At 38.2% G+C, this 17,850-nt stretch overlaps 2 protein-coding genes across 2 annotated transcripts in view; one reads left to right on the forward strand and one right to left on the reverse strand.

The window, feature by feature from the left end:
• MAPK8 (mitogen-activated protein kinase 8) overlaps window positions 1-17,850 on the forward strand; it is a 137,895-nt gene that overhangs the window by 43,997 nt on the left and 76,048 nt on the right. The gene's annotated exons all lie outside the window — the stretch shown is intronic.
• The window catches only part of FRMPD2 (FERM and PDZ domain containing 2), a 73,531-nt gene that overhangs the window by 36,236 nt on the left and 19,445 nt on the right, over window positions 1-17,850 (reverse strand). Inside the window, exons 8-21 of the mRNA XM_027648153.1 lie at window positions 17,663-17,747; window positions 14,198-14,348; window positions 12,523-12,594; window positions 11,690-11,864; window positions 10,823-10,973; window positions 10,588-10,726; window positions 9,570-9,722; window positions 7,272-7,457; window positions 6,242-6,398; window positions 3,558-3,768; window positions 2,572-2,675; window positions 1,471-1,569; window positions 282-389; window positions 45-161 (exon numbers count right to left, since the gene is read on the reverse strand). Of these exons, the coding sequence (XP_027503954.1) occupies window positions 45-161; window positions 282-389; window positions 1,471-1,569; window positions 2,572-2,675; window positions 3,558-3,768; window positions 6,242-6,398; window positions 7,272-7,457; window positions 9,570-9,722; window positions 10,588-10,726; window positions 10,823-10,973; window positions 11,690-11,864; window positions 12,523-12,594; window positions 14,198-14,348; window positions 17,663-17,747 (1,908 nt within the window). The remainder of the gene's footprint in view (window positions 1-44; window positions 162-281; window positions 390-1,470; window positions 1,570-2,571; window positions 2,676-3,557; window positions 3,769-6,241; window positions 6,399-7,271; window positions 7,458-9,569; window positions 9,723-10,587; window positions 10,727-10,822; window positions 10,974-11,689; window positions 11,865-12,522; window positions 12,595-14,197; window positions 14,349-17,662; window positions 17,748-17,850) is intronic.

Here is a 17,850-nt window from a genome sequence, read left to right on the forward strand (position 1 = left end):
AACTATTAGCGTTCCATAGACAGCAAAGGCATTTGCCTTTATACCTTTGGGTTGAGAGATGATGAGCTCCACTTCATCAGGAGAGTTCTGTATGATTTTAACTGCAGTATTAAATGAAACACCCTCAAGGCTAATATTATTCACAGAGATGAGTCGTCCGCCTTAAAAAAAAAAAAGATAAAACCAAGACAAAGTACATCTAAATGAGGAAATAAATCCAGAGTAGCTAACTTTAAACTATGCAAGTATTTTAATTCTAATTAAAAACTAAGGATAATGACCTGGTTTGATATTTCCAGCTTTGTCTGCAGGTCCCCCAGGGATAATTGAAGCGATAAAGATACCAAGGTCTAATTTTCCTACATTTTCTCCTCCAATAATTACAAAACCTGCAAAAACGAGATAGCATGAAAATGCAGAGACACTGGTAGTATTAGAAAAGGTGAACCTTAGGAGCACAAAAGGCTCTTACTCCAATGGTGTAAGTTTTATACATGGTCTGAGGAATGGGGAGTTCTGATTTACATGGCATCAAGGTCTTGATTTGGGAGAGCTTTAAACTTACATTATAATTAAAGTGTGCTGGTGACTTTGGTGGCTATTTAAATATAATTTCTCAGTAAGAATGCTTTCCTGGCTTCCTACTTTTAAAGGACCCCCAACTACTTTCTTGTAAGAGTCATAAATTAGGTGGACCTGCAGTGTTTAACACCTGCAGGAGCAAAAGGGTATAAAAGCTCTTCAGATAATTTTTAACATTATTCTGCATCATGCAACCAGGAAATCTAAGGTGGGCCATTTAAACTTCTAATCTAAGAGATCTAAGAAAATTAAATCTATTGTCAAGGAGTTCAATTTCACTATCCTAGCTCTGCCTATTGCAGAATATATTCTGCTCACTGCTATAAGAGTTGGGTTTGGGATTAGGATATTACCCACAGACCTGCACCATCTAGAAATTTGATTTTTAGTTGTATTAGTGGTCAGCTGTGAAACCGGATGGTCCTCTGAACTCATCCACAGGTACAGGATACAGTGTTATTACAGTATTAGATAACTAGATGGTTATTATCCAAATAAAAATCCAAAAGTTGACAAACATTCACGTTGAGTTTGTGTACATATTTTGCACCCTCACATGTAAAACCTGTAAGGTTTAAGATAAATAAAATCAGTACACACGTATTTCAGATACAAAACTAAAACCATGTTCCTTTCATTCTACTCTTAGCACTTGATTCCCTTGATCTCTGTGGCCTTAGTTAGTCCTTTTAAAACATAGTGGTCTTGAGTTATGTGCTTAGTCCTTTTCAGTCTTGGAAATTCTAAATCCTTTACAAAGACTGGTAGTCTTCTTCTATAAGAAGTATAAATGAGGAGAACAAGTTTACAGTCTTGCCCAGCTTAACTCAGCAAATATCAGTGTTAGCACCAGGGTCTGTCAGTCCCAGGAATATGTTCCTTACTTACCAAATCCATTCTTAGGGTCACGTTTGAGGCTGACACAAATGATTTCTCTTTCTAGACCACTTAGAAAAACTTCCTTTTGGATGGCTGGTGATGCAGGTGCTGCAGAAACAAAACAGCTAGAATAAATGTAGATTAATGCAGGGAGACAGTAGATTCATATGTTTTACAAAACTGGAGCTCCAAAAATTAAAATATATTTTGTCCTTGATTTCAACATTGCCACTACTTCTGAATTAATATAATTCAGGAAGGAAGTTCAAACAAGTGTTCAGAAGTTTTCATTCTTTAGAAAAGTCTATGTACAGAGTTGTGTAAGCTCTTCCTATAATATTCCTTTCTGTGAGACTATGCATTTTTCTGCAATGTTTTTATTAAGGTTAGGATGTTTAAAGAGTCAGGTATGTAGTGCCCATTGAACCTGGCCATGATTTGGACACAAAATCTTCTATGGCTTCCTTTGGGAACTTTAGCCTGTGGGCACTTTTGGCTCTGAAGGTGCAATCCAACCAACACTGATTGCAATGGTGATTTCAGTACTGTTAACACTACTTAAAATTGTGTAATTGCCACAGTGTTTTTGAAGTGCAGTTCTATTTTTAAAATGGACTAACCAATTAAGCATAGCTTCACATTCCATAGATCTGCTCACTGTGTGCATGCAATATGGCTTCTGTTAGAAAATTAGGTATCCAGGCCTTAATCCAGTTAGTGTCACACAAATGCAAAAAGAGAGGAGCACCTGGAGCTTATGCTGTCTTATGCATCATATATTGATTTGTAGATCTCAACTGCTAACCAAACCTCTGCAAACCTCTGAGTAGAGGGACACTGCCCTGTGCAAGAGTGTCTGGATGTACTGAACTACGTCTCTGTAGAGCAATAGGCACCATTATAGAATAATTTTATCATTTAGTCCCTTACCACTGATCTAGACAGAAAGTAGAAGCTAAAGAGAAGAAAACAGCTTGTCTTGCTAAACTCTGGGTTAATTCCCAGGATTAGAAGTACATTAGGCTATTCTTTAATCTGTAAGTAGAATATATCTTAGTATCCTGATATTGAAACAGCAAATATGTCTCCCTTTATGATTATTATACTTACCACTGATTGTGTTCTGAGTTGAATGGATAGAGAGGTAGTCATAGCTCCTTTGCTTTTCATTCAAATTGATGTGCATTTCTGACTGGGATAGGCCTGATAAGGACCTGCAGGAAGGTATGTTACAATAATAAATCAGCAAGGGTATTTAGCACCCTTCATTGTCAGTCTGTCAGCGCCAAGTTGGGAAGGCACATTTTTGTATCTTTTCAGCAAGTATTTTGATTTTCTGGGACGCATTTCATTGTAGGGGAGAGGTAATTTATCCTTGCCAGCATTTACTTCCAAATAACAGCTGCCATTAGACCATTCATATGACTGATTTTGCCCTGTGTTTTTCTCTGAGCTGAGTGCAGGCATCAGGAAAACACAGCATAGCCTCAGCATGATTCATTTAGCCCTGCTGTTCGCTTAGACAAAACCGTGTCTGAAAATTTTCCTGGTAATTCATGTTCATCTTGGCTCTATTCTAACTTCTAGTATTCTAGAAGGCACTAGAATTCATCAAAGGCCTTGAGACTGGGTGCAGCTATAGTAACCACCTACACAGGTGAGTGTACCAACACAAATGAGGAGAGGGAAGTTCTTGTACTGTTCCCTATGATTTGCATCTATAGACATTCTTGATCAAAAACAGCTTCCACTGTGCATTTAGTTCACATATTGCTATTTCCAAGAAGATACACAAACAGATTTTACATTTATTCTCCCTTATTTTTATACTTCCCCATAACCCAGTAAATGGTTCGTTCCTGAGTCTGGTACAAATTTAAATGTCATTCTTTTTCAAGTTCTTATCTGTTAGTCTGTTAGTTTCCTGCCTGTGTTTACACTACTGCTGGCACCATGGAACCACCAGACTTTTGATGTGACCACAATAAAAACTTTAAAAAAAAAAAGTTTGCCTCATAGTTTAGCACAGAGGTTTGCAATTATATAATCTACGACTGAGTATTCTTACACATGTTTAGAGGAAAAAGCAAACCTACCTGCCAAGATTGCTTTTGTCTCTCATCCTGTTGTTGGTTTCCACACTGAGGTTATCACAAGATTTGCTCATCATCCCAGCAGAAAGGTTTTCCAGGTTTGCTCCATAGAGCACATTCTCTGAACGAGACAGTCTCTGGATAAGAGCAAGGTGTTCACGCTGAGCTGCATATGCAGAATTTGATTTGTCTATTTCCACAAATTTACTGTCCTCTGAATAAGAAGGGAGAGAGGGAAGGAAGGAAAGACAAAGCCACTGATATTATCCCATCTTTTTAAGCTCAAAGGAACTTTCCATCTAACCTTTTGAACATGCCAAAAAAAATAAGATCGACATTACAGATATATTTTTCTTGTATCTTTGAGAATATCCAGGCCTTGGAGTGAGTAGTTATCAATCCATTTCTTTCACAGAAAGCATATACTCTATTTAGATTTCATTTCTGTGAATTATACTACAAATTCACTTTCCACAAAGTGGAATGTACAGATGAAATGTACAACCCTGTATAATTTAAACCTGAATATCTCTGTAAAGTGTATTCTGTAAATATTTGGTATATGAGACATATCTGTCTGTCAAAGTCTGAATTAGCCATTTTGGTAGTAATTTCTGATCCTTCACAGGCCCTCCCCTCCATTATATGTATATCTGAGAAGACAGGAGCTCTACTCACATACTTGCCAACATTCAGAGGTGCCAAAGAGCTGAGTGATTTGCACAAGTGAAGTTAATTAGGGGACCGTCTTGGTGGCCAGTTTTCCACTTTTCTGTGAAATCTACTACTTGTTTAATGACACCTGGGCTCTACTATATACAAAAAGGATTTTATTTTTCTGAAACAAGATAGTGCTTAAGGAGGCATTAATTTATTTAGGTTCTCAGCTGATGGTCTGAAGAGGGAATTTGGAGGAGAGAGGGACAGCAGAAAATTGAAGACAAAACCAAAAACTCTGCTTGATACAGGCCAGCATCAATATGGGCTTTAATTCTGCTTATAAATGACAGCTAACCTCCCTTGTGTTTTCCTAATAAATATTAACCTGAATACAACTTTCTAGAACACTACTCTGCAGCATTAAATCTAGGCTCCGCTTTCCTTGGTGGCTTTGATCAAAGGCATTTCTTAAGGCATCAGAAGGCTTAACTGTCCACAGTATTAGTGCAGTCTGGAGTTGCTATGGTGATTCCAAAGCAGGGGGTTGCTATCAAGTTTTGAAGTGATGGTGACTTATACATCTGAACAGTGCAACAGAAGCAGAAGTGTGCAGAAAGAGTCTCATAATCTTTTACAGCCTCACTGTGTTGGCAAAAGCAGCATTTTGTACTACTGTCTGTCATTGCCTTCACAAAGCTTTTTTTCTGGGACAGCAAGCACACACTGAACCTCAGAACCTGTGGTCACATGCTTTGTGTAAGTCTGGCTTGTTTCAGTGGTTTGGTGTACTTGTAATCAGGACTTGGGTTATAATTTTCTTAGTTCTCAACTATTTATTCTGTTATATATGGAATGTAATTATTTTTATTAGGACATATTACTACAGACAAATGTGACACAGGAAACTGTAGGATTTACTACTAGCACTCATTTGCATGCTAAAAAGCACAGTCCCACTAAATTATGTTTGAAGCTACAGGCATCAAGCAACAAAAGGTGCTTTGAACCTAAATGCTATCCTAGCATTTTTTTCCATGGGAACAAATTTGTGCTGGTGGAATTTCACCTTTCATTAAATGATTTTAGTGAGAAGGAGGCAATATTTCAATACTCCTGTTATATCCCATGGTATAATTTGTTTACAGTTTTACTGCAGAAAAGAGTATGCCAACAGATAAGGCATGACACTAGACTCTCCTATTAGGACTCACTGGGTCAAACACTCAGGGGTTGTAAATGATTATGGTTCTGCTCAAGGCAGTGAAATGATGAGCTAGTGAAAACTCCTGTTGCTTCACTGAAGTCGAGTGATGACAGTGGTCAGCTTAGACTGTTATTTCTCATGTGCCTCAGTTTCCCCATAATGATCCTCACCCATCTTTACAGAACATGCTGAGAATTGTGGGTGAGAAGTGCTACGTAACTGCCCTGGGTTGAGCAGAACCTTGTCTTAGAAACTGTGGAAAATCTGAAGTCTTAAGGAGGTATTAGTAATATCTTCCACAGACATGGCAAAATCTAAGATAAGAGCTGCTAGCAGCTACATAGTTGAGAGGGTATGACTCATGTGGCTTTGGTTTAGTGGTTTTGTCCTGGGACTGAACCATAGGATTGAATCCCTGTCTTATGCAAAGATAACTAAATTCAGCTCCAGCATATCTGGGCACTACTATAGTTCTAATTTGTGTGGAATATTTTCATGTTACATTTTGGGTATAATTCTAAGCAGGTCTCCTGAAGGGAAGTGACATTATGCTTTTTATTTTTTTTAAATCTGAGTTTAGCTACATAGTTGTTATTATCGTCAGAGAACCCCTCTTCACCTGCTACACATGGCCATTCACATGCACATGCCAAGTTAGATTTACACTCCTCTAACTTCCAATGTAGTAGGAGGCATTATTTTCTAACTGCAGCAGACTGAAACTAATGTGGCAGGTTCTAATTCTCAGCTTTGGTGAATGCACCTTTCCTAAAACATAACCCTGTCCTATGGGCCCAGTAATGACAGTGCATTTATGCCTCACCTGATGAAGTTTGCCGAAGCTGCCTAGAATTCATCTGTGCATTGAATTTGTGCTGGGCAGAACAGAGGTCCAGTAGATATTTACATGTCTTCGCTGTATCAGTAATGAAGGTGTGTTTCTTGCCGCTGAAGCTGCTTTCAATCATGAATTTTTTTCTCTGAAGGGAAAAAAATAGCACAGTTTGCTTTATATATCAGTCACTACACTGAGGTACTGCAAGTTCATTTATATAATCTTGTTTTGTCCAGTTGTATTTATGCCTGACTGCAAGACTTTTGGGTGTAGTAAATACCTGCTGTAAATTCAATAGTCATTAGCAAGGTGTCTATGTATCTTCTATGTGACAAGTCAAGAGCCTTTGGACATTGAATGAATTGAGAGCAGGTTGGTAGAACTGCAAAATTTGGCCCTACAGATGTTAAAATTATTAAACAAATTTAATGTGAAAATGAACGTATCTTCAAGGGGCAGTAGGACCATTTTGGGAGAGCAAACAAGCTGAGAAGTATGTGATGCAGTTTGACACCTAGACCATATGACAGTAGATGGATATACCTCTAATGTCAAAATCCCACTTAGAAAGGATCACAATCTTGTCACCAATATTAGATTGTTAATATACTCAGAGATAGGGATAGGAATAATGAGATCTGGAAGCAGGAGACATGATCCTATTACCTGGTATAGGTAAGAAAACAGAAGAAAAAAGAGAGAGCAGTAAAGACAAGAGAGGAATGAATATGCAATATGCCACAGAGAGGTTCAACATAGTCTCTCTGTAATAGTCAACACCAGATTATTCAGTGTTATAGTAATTTAACTCCAGTTTTGGCAAAAAACCCTCTAGAACTATACCTCATGAAGAACTGCATATCTTCATATCCACATCCAGATCCAGCTTTGATTTGAAACTATTTTCAAAAATGACTTGCCTTTATGGAATGAGTCTAATTCTGGCTCTTAATGCAAAGTGGCAGGAAGAAGAGTAAAGTCATGAAGTGGGGATGAGATTCAGTTAGTTCCAACTCACATGAGCTGAAATTCTCTCTGTTTCACGCCACTGGAATCGTAAACTGGCAATTCTTGTGTGATTTTTGATCTCATAGACAATGATGCCTTTGGCACAGATTCCCAGGATTATGTCCCCTTCTGCTCCTTTCTTCTCTTGGGACACACGATAGAATAGCACTCCATATTCGGGAAGTTGCTGAGTCACCTTGTAGAGAAGAAGGACTTTTACCATGCATTACTGAAAACATTCATTACTGAAAAGGCAGGTAGATGGGAGAGGAAATGCTTCTGAGTCTCTTTACTGAGTGTTCTTTCACTCTATCAAGGATCCTTTGAAAACCCTTACCAAATTTTCATGCCAACTGCCTCAGAGTCATCACCTTACTTTAGGATGTCATAGAGTTACTACATACACTAAATTTCCATGTGTAAAATTGAAATAACACTTCCCACATACTTCATTTGAAGATGTAGGGGTGTTATGTAGCTACCTGCTCAACCATCTAAACATTACAGTGGCACTGAGGTACTCAGCATTTCTGCCACTGCATTTCTGAATAGAAATCCAGACAAGATTAGCACAGCTAACTACTGTGAAACCTTGTTTATTTCCATTTTCTTTTCTATTTCCTTGAGCAAACCCAGAAACCACGAGGTAGTTATCTTAATGAAACTACTAATATTTTGGTGCCAGGGCTACTCTGACATTATTATGGGCTTGTGGGCTTTCCTCTCTACAACAGTGACTGTCAACTGGAAATCTTAACTGCAGTGACACTACAGCTCCCAGTTTGCACCAAACTCTCTCAGGTATATATGCCCATTCCTTCATGGTTATCATCTTTGAAAAAGACATTATATATTTCCATTGCCAACATCTTAACTTACAGGTTTGGCTAAATTGTACCTCAAAGTATTTCACCTAAATATAGTGGTGTCTTTGGATGGAATTTCACTGCTTTAGATATCCCTTCAGTGCCAGACTTTATAGTAACAGATCTTCAGTGGCACTTCTTTCTTCTGCAGTGCTCATTTCTGGGCAAAAAGTTAAGTAGGATTAAACTTCAACGGACTGAGGAGCCAGCTTCTGCTCCAGCCCTCAAACTGTGCCGAGAATACTCTGAGGAACTCATCCAGAGGCTCTGGGTGTTGATGCTTGTCTTTCTACCTCCTGTACTTGGCCTCAAAAATGTTAAAATGTGACTATAGAATATGAGGAGCGTTTGCTGTCCTCTTTTGTGATCTGCAGATCAACATGACTTTGTGCTAAAACTTGTTTTTCATTCTGGGAAGCTGCTGTAGAACCCCGAAATGACTTACACCGTGAATAGAAATTTTCAGTGACCAAAATAAAACACTTTAAGAAGATCCATTTTTCAGGAAGTATCCATAGTACAAATGTTTAGGTCCTGAAAACTGGGGCATCTATAATCACTAGCTGAATCTGGGTTTTAATTTTTAATCCCTTTCACATTTGGAATTTACATGTTCTTGCCATGGGGGCTATCTTTCTCACTTTGTGTGATGTGTTGGCTCATTCTATAGACTTATTCACTGAAACAGATACTAACAAAGCTATTTTTCTTCGCTGGATTTGCCACACATGATGGGACTGTCATTCAGACTAAGCTTAAATCTCTTTCTTCAATTCCACTGACAGTGTTAGATGGGGAACTAATATAATTAAATAGCAACTGAAATAAAATGATGCTATAAATAAAAGCACGTGGCACTGCGGCAAAATGGGTGTTAATATTTATCCCTTATTTAATCTTGGATATTTTTCATTTGATGGAAAGCAGAGAAGTTTAGGGAGAAGTAGAAATTAGCAGGAAAAAAATTAAATCCCACATCATCATGACACTTTTGAGCCCTAGAGATGTAGTCATGTGAGGAAATACTTCAGAGAACTCCTTTCTCATTTCCAGGGTTCACAGTTAATTTTAAACAAACAATCACTACATGTTTAGAAAGTGGCTGAACAACTGCTGTAATTTCAGAAGTCCAAAAAAGGGCTTATTCCCACGTTTTATAATCATCTGGAACCCAGACATGTTAGTAACATGCCAAAAATTTGCATCAAACCTTAGGATGCTGAAAATACACTAAAATGTGCTTTAACACTTTATATAAACTCTCAGTGAAAGTATCTACAGCAGAATGAAACTCAGAGTTTTTTGTTGACTATTTAAATTTGTTCACCATATCTAAAATCCACTGTATCAGGCAAGAAGGAAATAATAGAAAATGCTAAATAGAGAAGGGCTTTGCACCTCAAAATAAATAAATAAATAATGTTTGGGGTATGGCAAATTACCTTTAAAAATTCTAGTTCAGCTTCATCCTCAAATAGGGAACGATTCATACGATGTAATTTAGCAAGCTCTCGCTGTACATACGCCAGGGTCATTTTCTCTATTCGACTTGCTGGAACATAGTCTTCAACACGAAAATAGCTCTTTCCATGCATCTGTGGGGAAAAAAAACCCCAAACAAAAAACCCAGAGAAACAAGAGCCTTTTGTTCTTACTTGACTTTTCTTATTCTTTGCATTTCATTTTCGGGGTGGCCCATATGCAGAAGCCACCCTGTTTCCTAGAGGAAGGTGGAGAACAACAGGTGGAGTCCTCACAGCCTCTGTCTCTTGTATCTGTGCTCAGCCAGGTGCTCAAAGCACGTACCACTTCTTTGTGCAGAGAGGACAAAGGTGTGTTCCACACTTAGAGCTGACAGCTACAGTGCATCAGTGCAACCTACTCTGGGGGACCATGGCCGTGATGGATCCAACCAGATGGATCAGACCACTCAGAGTTCAATTAGTAGAGCTACACTAATTTATATAACTAATTTATACAACTTAGGATATGGAAGAGAACATAAATGGGCATTTTCTATACACTTCAAAACTAGGACAACTAGTTCAGATATACTGTCTGTGACCTTCCTGTCTTTGTGGCTTGTGGATCTGAGCCTACACATAAAATAGCTGTGAATTCTGGAGTGTTCATTTGTTTTTCTCTTCCATGTTTACTACTCTCTAAGCCCCTCAGAAAATCTACAGATTTTCTGGGGTTTCTAGGATATGTTATCAGTTATGAAGGATAAAGAATCTCTCATCATTCTGCCATATTTCCTGCCAAATTCACCTGGCTCATTACTGCTCCTTAATTGGGAAAATTCTGTAATTCTTTTAATTAAATCTGAAAGATTTAACTGAAGGACTTAAATGAAATTCTGTGCTATTCACGTTTCTTCTTTAAATGCTATGTGACAACCAAAAGCTGCAAAAGTTGTTGAGAGAGACCTCAGAGAAATATTGTATTATTTATCCACACCTCAGAAGCATAATTGCCAAGCTCTGCCTGTAAAGCCAAAGCGCCGAGTTTCAGGGCAGTCTCATCATTGCAATATAATCGTTCTTCCAAAATATCTTTACGAAGCTGCAGGTAAAACTGATGCCTTGTCAAGCCGTGCCTGGAATACAGAAGGGTTTAGGAACACAGGAGGAGCTGTAAAGGGTATCCCTAAAATTTACTGTTTTTCCTGCAGCCAGCAGAACTGTGCACTTACTGGATAACATTAAAGTGGTTGACGAAGAATTTTATCCTTAGAAAGAGTGTGAAATTAATGATGGAGGTTTTCTTCTTGGGTTGGTCATTCCAGCCATCTGGGGCCACTTTGTAGAGTTTGGTCTCCTCATCCAAAAAGAAGAATTCTTTACCTGAAATGAGAATGCTGGGTTCTGTAATAAATCTGGATATGCTTCAGCAGCTCAAAGTTCTGCTGTCTTCATATAGTGCATCATCAGCAATAAAATATAAAATGGGTTGTGGATGTCAGTGAGATTTACTTCTCTGTGTCATGGCTTAACTTTCTGCTCTTTGATGGAGAATTAGGATAACAGTATGTAATTTAGGATTACAATTGTTAGATGCTGGATTAGTGTGGTATCTATGGAATCACACAGAATTGATGGAGCTTGCATTCTGCTCACCATTCAGGTTCTGCACCCCATTGGAATCCTCATTCCCTAGGCACAAGGCATGCTTCTCAGCCATGCTTGCCACCAGAAATGGACTAGGGAGAGGTGGGTCTTGTAGATGACATAGCTGAAGCTGTAGTCCTATCTAGGGACAAAGACAGTCAGCCTTCCTCAGTACAGTGCTTCCTGGAATTTCTGCTGGAGTGACATGGCTCAGTATTATTCCAGGTCAAGGCTGAGACACAACCTTTTCTGCGTGGGAATATCATCTAGTAATATGCACAGTTCTAGGATAGACATGCTTTAACTCAGTGCAGTAGAGTACCTTACTTTTGCTTAAGCTTTTTGTCTGCTTTCATCTGAGGATCTTAAAAGATCTTACTGGAATTCATTAATGAAGTGACTACAGAGGCACAGAGGGAGAAAGCTGTTGCTGTATTCAGCTCTCTCATTACCTTTCAGGTAAGCCAAGCCAAAGTAGAAATGTTCCACCAAGTTTGCATACGCCACCACGGTGTTGAAAACATCTCTTGCCTTGGTCTTGATGTCACATTGCACCTCGAGGCACTGCCCATTGAGTAGAATCACATTGAGATCCCTTTGGGACAAATAGGATTTCCCTTTTTTAGTCTAAGAACATACAACAAAGAATGAAGAATGAGTGCCAAATGCAAGCAATTCAGGTTCCACAGCATTTTATTACTGAGGTCCCTTAGTCTCCTATCTCTACATAACCTCAGAGAAATGGTCACAACATTATGCTATGCCCTGTCTTCTCATAAATTAATATCACAAACATTTATAATTTTTAAAAAACCCAGAGAATCCCACCAAAGCAGCTGACTGTACCCAGACTCTATAGTCACCAGGGTTATTCTAGATTTGGGGGTAATTCCGAATTCCCTTTGCTCTCATTTTTATTGCTGTATGCTGTCACCTTTTTACTTTATCTCAGTGGAAGTTAAAGGATGTGGCTGGAGAAGTCCCATACATCGGCATTAGATGTCACATTGCATATTTGTTGTATAATCTTTGTCTCAAAAGTCTTGGGCTAAAGTGAGCATTCTTAGCTGAGAAGGATAAATTAAGCTAATTTTAAACTAACAGAAATAACTAAATAACAGTGAGAATTAAATCACTTCCTTTCAAGTCTCAATACCTCTGAAGGTAATATGTTTTGAGATGAAGACATGGCGAGAAAACTGGGTTGGGACTCAGATGCAACTTACAAAGAGCCCGAACTAAAAGGTAGCTAGATTAGTCCTAAATTCTTGATGTACTTACTTACCACAATTGATCCAGGCAGCTGCAAGGTCACTGGTGGTTCACCAGACAAAATAATAAATTCTGGACCTGAAAACTGCCAGGAGGAAATTTAGAAATTTAGTAAATTGTCTCCATAATGTAATGAAAATCCCAAACACAAGTATCAATGAAACCCATTTCTGATGCTCTATGTGCTGGAGCTAATTGACTTCAGTGTCTAATAATGTGCAAATGCTGACTGAAGACTTCTCTCTGTGTGAGGTCTCTCCTGTGTGGAGACTCTGTGGTCTAAGTGGGGGTAAGCTCATGCTGAAGCCTTTTCTTCTATAAAGGCACTTAACCAAGATTAATTTCCTTTACAAGGCACCTATTTTCATGACACTTATGGAAACTTAATTTATTCTGAGACCTTTTCCCATTTGATTCTCAAGTTACTCTGAGGACAGTCACAGACATGTAAACACATACATACACACCACTGTGATTTCATAAGCCTGGTTTACATAGGAACCAGACTGAAAAACAGAGCTGCTTTCTTCCCTATAATAAAGGTTGACTGATAGTTCTTATTAGTAAACATTTAATTATTCTTTTTTTTACTTCAACAAACTTTAACAGGGCAAGACAGTTTTTTTCTTGCTGAGTATCCACCTCAAGTAATTTTGCACATTGGGTTTTCACCAGATTTATCTATGCTTTTAGATACCTTATGCAGAGAGAAATAACTAAATGTCTGCAAGTGATAAGATGTGAATCCTTCCAGCCATTGTCCATGACTTAGTAACTTGACTCATTTAGATTCTTTGAAAAAAAATTTAGGGTTTATTTCATAATAATACTATTGTCCTGCCAACAGACAGTGTACTTTTATATTACATTAGAGGACTAACACTTTGTTATAACGGTTGCTGAACTCCTTCTGAGAAACTCAATTATCTCAACAAAAATCATATTAATAAAATTTAAAACCAAGTTAATATGTAAAAGGATAATTTTCCAAACTGTCTAACTGAAGCTCTTGACCAAATGTCTGCCACTGGTCAGTCCTGAGCTTCTGAACTGAGATGAGGTGAAAGGGCTCATCAGCCTAAAACCTGTCCCTTCTTCCACAACAGAAAGCTCCACAGGAAAAATCATTGTGGAGTTTTCTGTGATTCAGTTATTTCTGGATTTTTGTGATTCAGCTGCCAAAGAAACATTACCCTTCACATTTAACATAGTCTTACAACAAATTAGCAACTACAAATAGACAGTTAGGAAAACTGTTGGTTTGGCACACTCGGTGCTAGCCTATGATTTCTGTAACAAAACTTTTAGGTCCTTGGAGCACCACTGACCAGCAAACATTTGATTTCAGTATCTTTGTAAATTCTGTTGCTGTTCTGAAGCTCCTGTTAAAGTGGTTGGTGAAAACAGTCCATATGGTGTTTGATGCTTGCAGAAATCACACATAATTAGAGAGGGTTCAATTATCAGCTTTTGCATAGTCTTTACGAACATGAGCTGTTCACTGTTGTCAGTTCTGAGATATCACAACTGGATCATGCCTGATTTGGAGTCTGTCAATTTAGAATACTCATAGAATGAGATGATTCAGCAGCTAATATGCAGGTCGCTGTCGAACAACAATTAAATGAGAGGTTTCTCTTTAGTGATATTTACATTTTGAAATCAGCCTATATGTTTTCATCATTCACCTTTTCCTTCCTGTGGAATAAACATTTCTGTGATGAAGCAGCTGCTGTGTAGTCTTTTGTAGACACAGAGAAGGTGGAACCTAAGCTTAACAGGTTCTGTCGACTGTTCTTCTGAGTTCCGCCAGGGATTTCTTCTACAGCACTGACCGACCTTCAATGGAAATGTCACAGTGAGCAACATATATACAGCATGCAATCAGAACAGCATGACTTGAGGACAAAGAGCTTAAGGTACATTAACTAGGAATATTATGGGGTATTATGAAGTCCAGGGAAATGTCAGTTATAAGTTCTTAAATGTTTCTTTACAGAAAAAGAAAAATAATTTAGCAGGAATAATATTACTGATGCCCTTTGTAAATAAATCTAAACTCTGCTTTAATTTGGTAAGTCTTTTTTTTTTTCTTTTTTTTTCTTTTTTTTTTTTTTTCATTTGGTGAGCCAGATCTAGCTGGTTTAAGTTTTGTGAAGCCAACAGGCAAAGAGTTTAGTCCCGTACCCTTCTTGGAATTCTACAGGATTAAGTAAATTTCTCATTTCTTATATTCTCAAGGAAAAATCTTCAGAAAACCTTATAATTTGTTGTTACATTATTCAGAATTTTCCAGAAATGTTAATTAAATTTTTTGAATACTAATCCATTAGAATAAATTAATGTCTTAGGGAACTGAGGGAATTTTCAATTTAATTACTAGAAAGATGTGTGAAATCTCAGATCAGAAAGCTGTCTTTGTACTACAGTTTTAACGCATAAAGTAATGGTGTTTTCCACCTGAGCAGACACATGTACCCTTAGAATAAACTTAAAATATACTATGTACTCTTGTCAACGAGGAAAGAATGATTATGTGGCTCAGAAGGAAAGGTTTTATTGAGGTGGATTTTTGTTAATTACATTTTTTAACAAATGCCAAAGTCACACGGAAGCTTTTTCATTATTCCAAAGTTTCATCCTTTTCTTTCCCATGTTGCAAACTTGCTTCAGGAGACTATTCAGGGAGTTTCAAAAAAATTTTAACAAATGTACTTGAGTAGTTGCTCATCTCTTGCACCTAGTATCCAGTGTCAGGGAACATGGGAATGGTTCAAAGCTACATTCTGTGGGGTTCAGAATTCATATTAAGAAGCATTTCTTTACTTAGAGGGTGGCCAAACATTGGCACAGGCTTTCTAGAGAGGTGGTCATTGGCCCACTTTAAAGGCATTTGGACATACGCTTAATAACTCACTTTAACTTTTGGTCAGCCCTGACGTGGTCAGGCAGTTGGGCCACGTGATTATTGCAGGTCTCTTCCAACTGAACTATTCTGTTCTATTCTATCATATCCTAGTTTACATTCTTCTGTCTATAAAGATATCTAGGTATTTTTGTTTCTATCAACACAACCTCATAAAAATCAACATTTATGTAAGAAATATACCTAAAAATTACCTGAAGTGACTTTTGTGAGCATAAAAATACTATTAGCTCAAAAACCAAGATTCTTTATTAAGAAGGCTTTCTTGTCCTGTGGAAAACACTTCCAGTTATTAGTCCTGTGAGGTGAGAGATGCCAGATTTGACAGCTGTGTCTTCTTTATATATAGCCCAGAGCCCTGCATATACTTACAAGCTTAACATGTAAATGTCAGTTGGACTGCCTACAGAACAGAGCATGATGAAAAGCTTTATAGCTAGCAAATCCATCACTAAGTTTTGTATTGGTTGTCCTTCTGCATGGCAAACTGGTGTTTTCCAAAGTGGTTATTTCATCTCCATTGCTGTTCAGGTACTTGCAATAGAGTGGTGACCTTGGTAGAAATTCAGTTGCAGATGCTTACAACCAAAAGTGGGGTTTACAGTCCTTGAAGTTCTATGGGAAATAGCTTGCTGGAGATTTGGAGAAGAGAGTTCATCTTTCAGGAAAGGAGGGGAACTTATCCTTGGCATCATGATTTTAGATCAAGGATATCAAGATCATACCCAAGTTGTTAATCAGAAGCATGGCTGTTGCTCCAAAATACTCAGAAAATAAATCCTCTGTTACTGATATAATTGCCAGGTTTAAGATGCATATATAGATGTCTATATACACATATATATGTGTGTGTGTGTGTGTAGTTAGGCAGGTACACAGAGACTTCTTTTTTCACAAAAGCAGCCACCATCCTGCAACCTGATTGTTATTCATTCTTGTTGCAGTTTTAGAGGTGCACTGGGGTGTCTCATATCACCCAGATTATCCTGGCTGATTTATCAGGAATTTCAAGTTGTCTACTTGGGATACATTTAGCTGGAAATTGATCTAAATGGAGCATTTCCTGTGGGCCTGAATTACTCATGTCATGGTTAAAAGAAGAAACTCCTGCTTAACTGGGTCGAGAACTCTGTTAAATGGGATGTCTGTAGGGATTACATGGTGCTTAACTATGGGATTCTGGTCTTTGTGGTGCCTAGAGGCTAACAGTGCTGACATCTCTTCTTCATTTGGAAACAGCCATGATTATAGCTGCACTGTGCTAACACCCAGTCTAGAAAATTGTTTAGCAGCAGTGATGTGTCCCTGGCTTTTGAAAAGGAGTTAGTATCAGCTGTACAATTCTCAGTTTTCTTTGTCAGTGTCTACAGGACTGCTGTACATGCCATGGCTGAAATGAGGCTAATCCTCATGGCAGAGGAGAGGTCTTTACTGCTTGTGTCCCTGGGTTACCTATAACTCTTCAGTAAAGTAGTAGTGCAGGGCTAGATATGGCTGATACAAGTGAGAAAAATCAGTCTAAGTACCTAGATGGAAATGCAAAAAGCCACTGAAAATTATGGATCATATGGTCTGCCATAACCACTCCAGAACACATAAGGCCTCTGCTAATGTGACAGCAAGGGAAAACCACATCCAAATTCTGAATACAGAAAAATAAGGACTCTGCCAGAATGCCTTGACAGGGAAAGCAATGACTGTTCATACCTTTTCAACAGGTTTTTCCCTTCATAGAATCATATAATCATTAAGGTCAGAAAAGACCTGCGAGATCATCAAGTCCAACCTTCCACAGTCTTTGTGGAGCTGCTTCCCTGTTGTTTCAGTGACACAGGGCTGTTGCTGCTTGCCTGATTCTGATGGAGACTCAGCCAGAGGCAGCTGTTCTGGGAGGCCCATGGCATCTGGCAGGACACAGTGGTAAAGGTGGAGATCCTGAACACGCTTTTTTTGTATGGATTGTTCAGGGCCCAAGTTTCATTTCACTAGAGCATTTGGATTGTTCCACTTGGAACCAAATTAAATCTAGGTGCACATTATTTATTTATTCTACACAGTAGAATATCATGTATTATTAGGGTATTTATTCTACATAAATAGTATCTATTCTCAAAACAGCCCAGATGGCAATCCAGGCATTTTCTGATAGTGGCATTGCCACACTAGTTGTCTGCTTTGCTTGGTTATAAAACAGCTTTCATCTTATGGAAATATGACTTGAGATTACCTGTTTATGAAGAGCTTGTAGCTACTTTGTGTCCTTGACCCACTAAGTGTGGGGTCACATGACCTGTGCATCTCTGGAACTTTCCCTAAAATAAATAAAGGAAATTTCACAATTGAAGCAGTTGTAGCAGCACTTAGCATCCAATGTTGGGACAATTAAAACAGGCAAGAAATTTATACTGCCTACTT

This window comes from Corapipo altera, unplaced genomic scaffold, assembly GCF_003945725.1.
Source record: "Corapipo altera isolate COAL_440 unplaced genomic scaffold, ASM394572v1 56, whole genome shotgun sequence".
NCBI lineage: Eukaryota > Metazoa > Chordata > Aves > Passeriformes > Pipridae > Corapipo > Corapipo altera.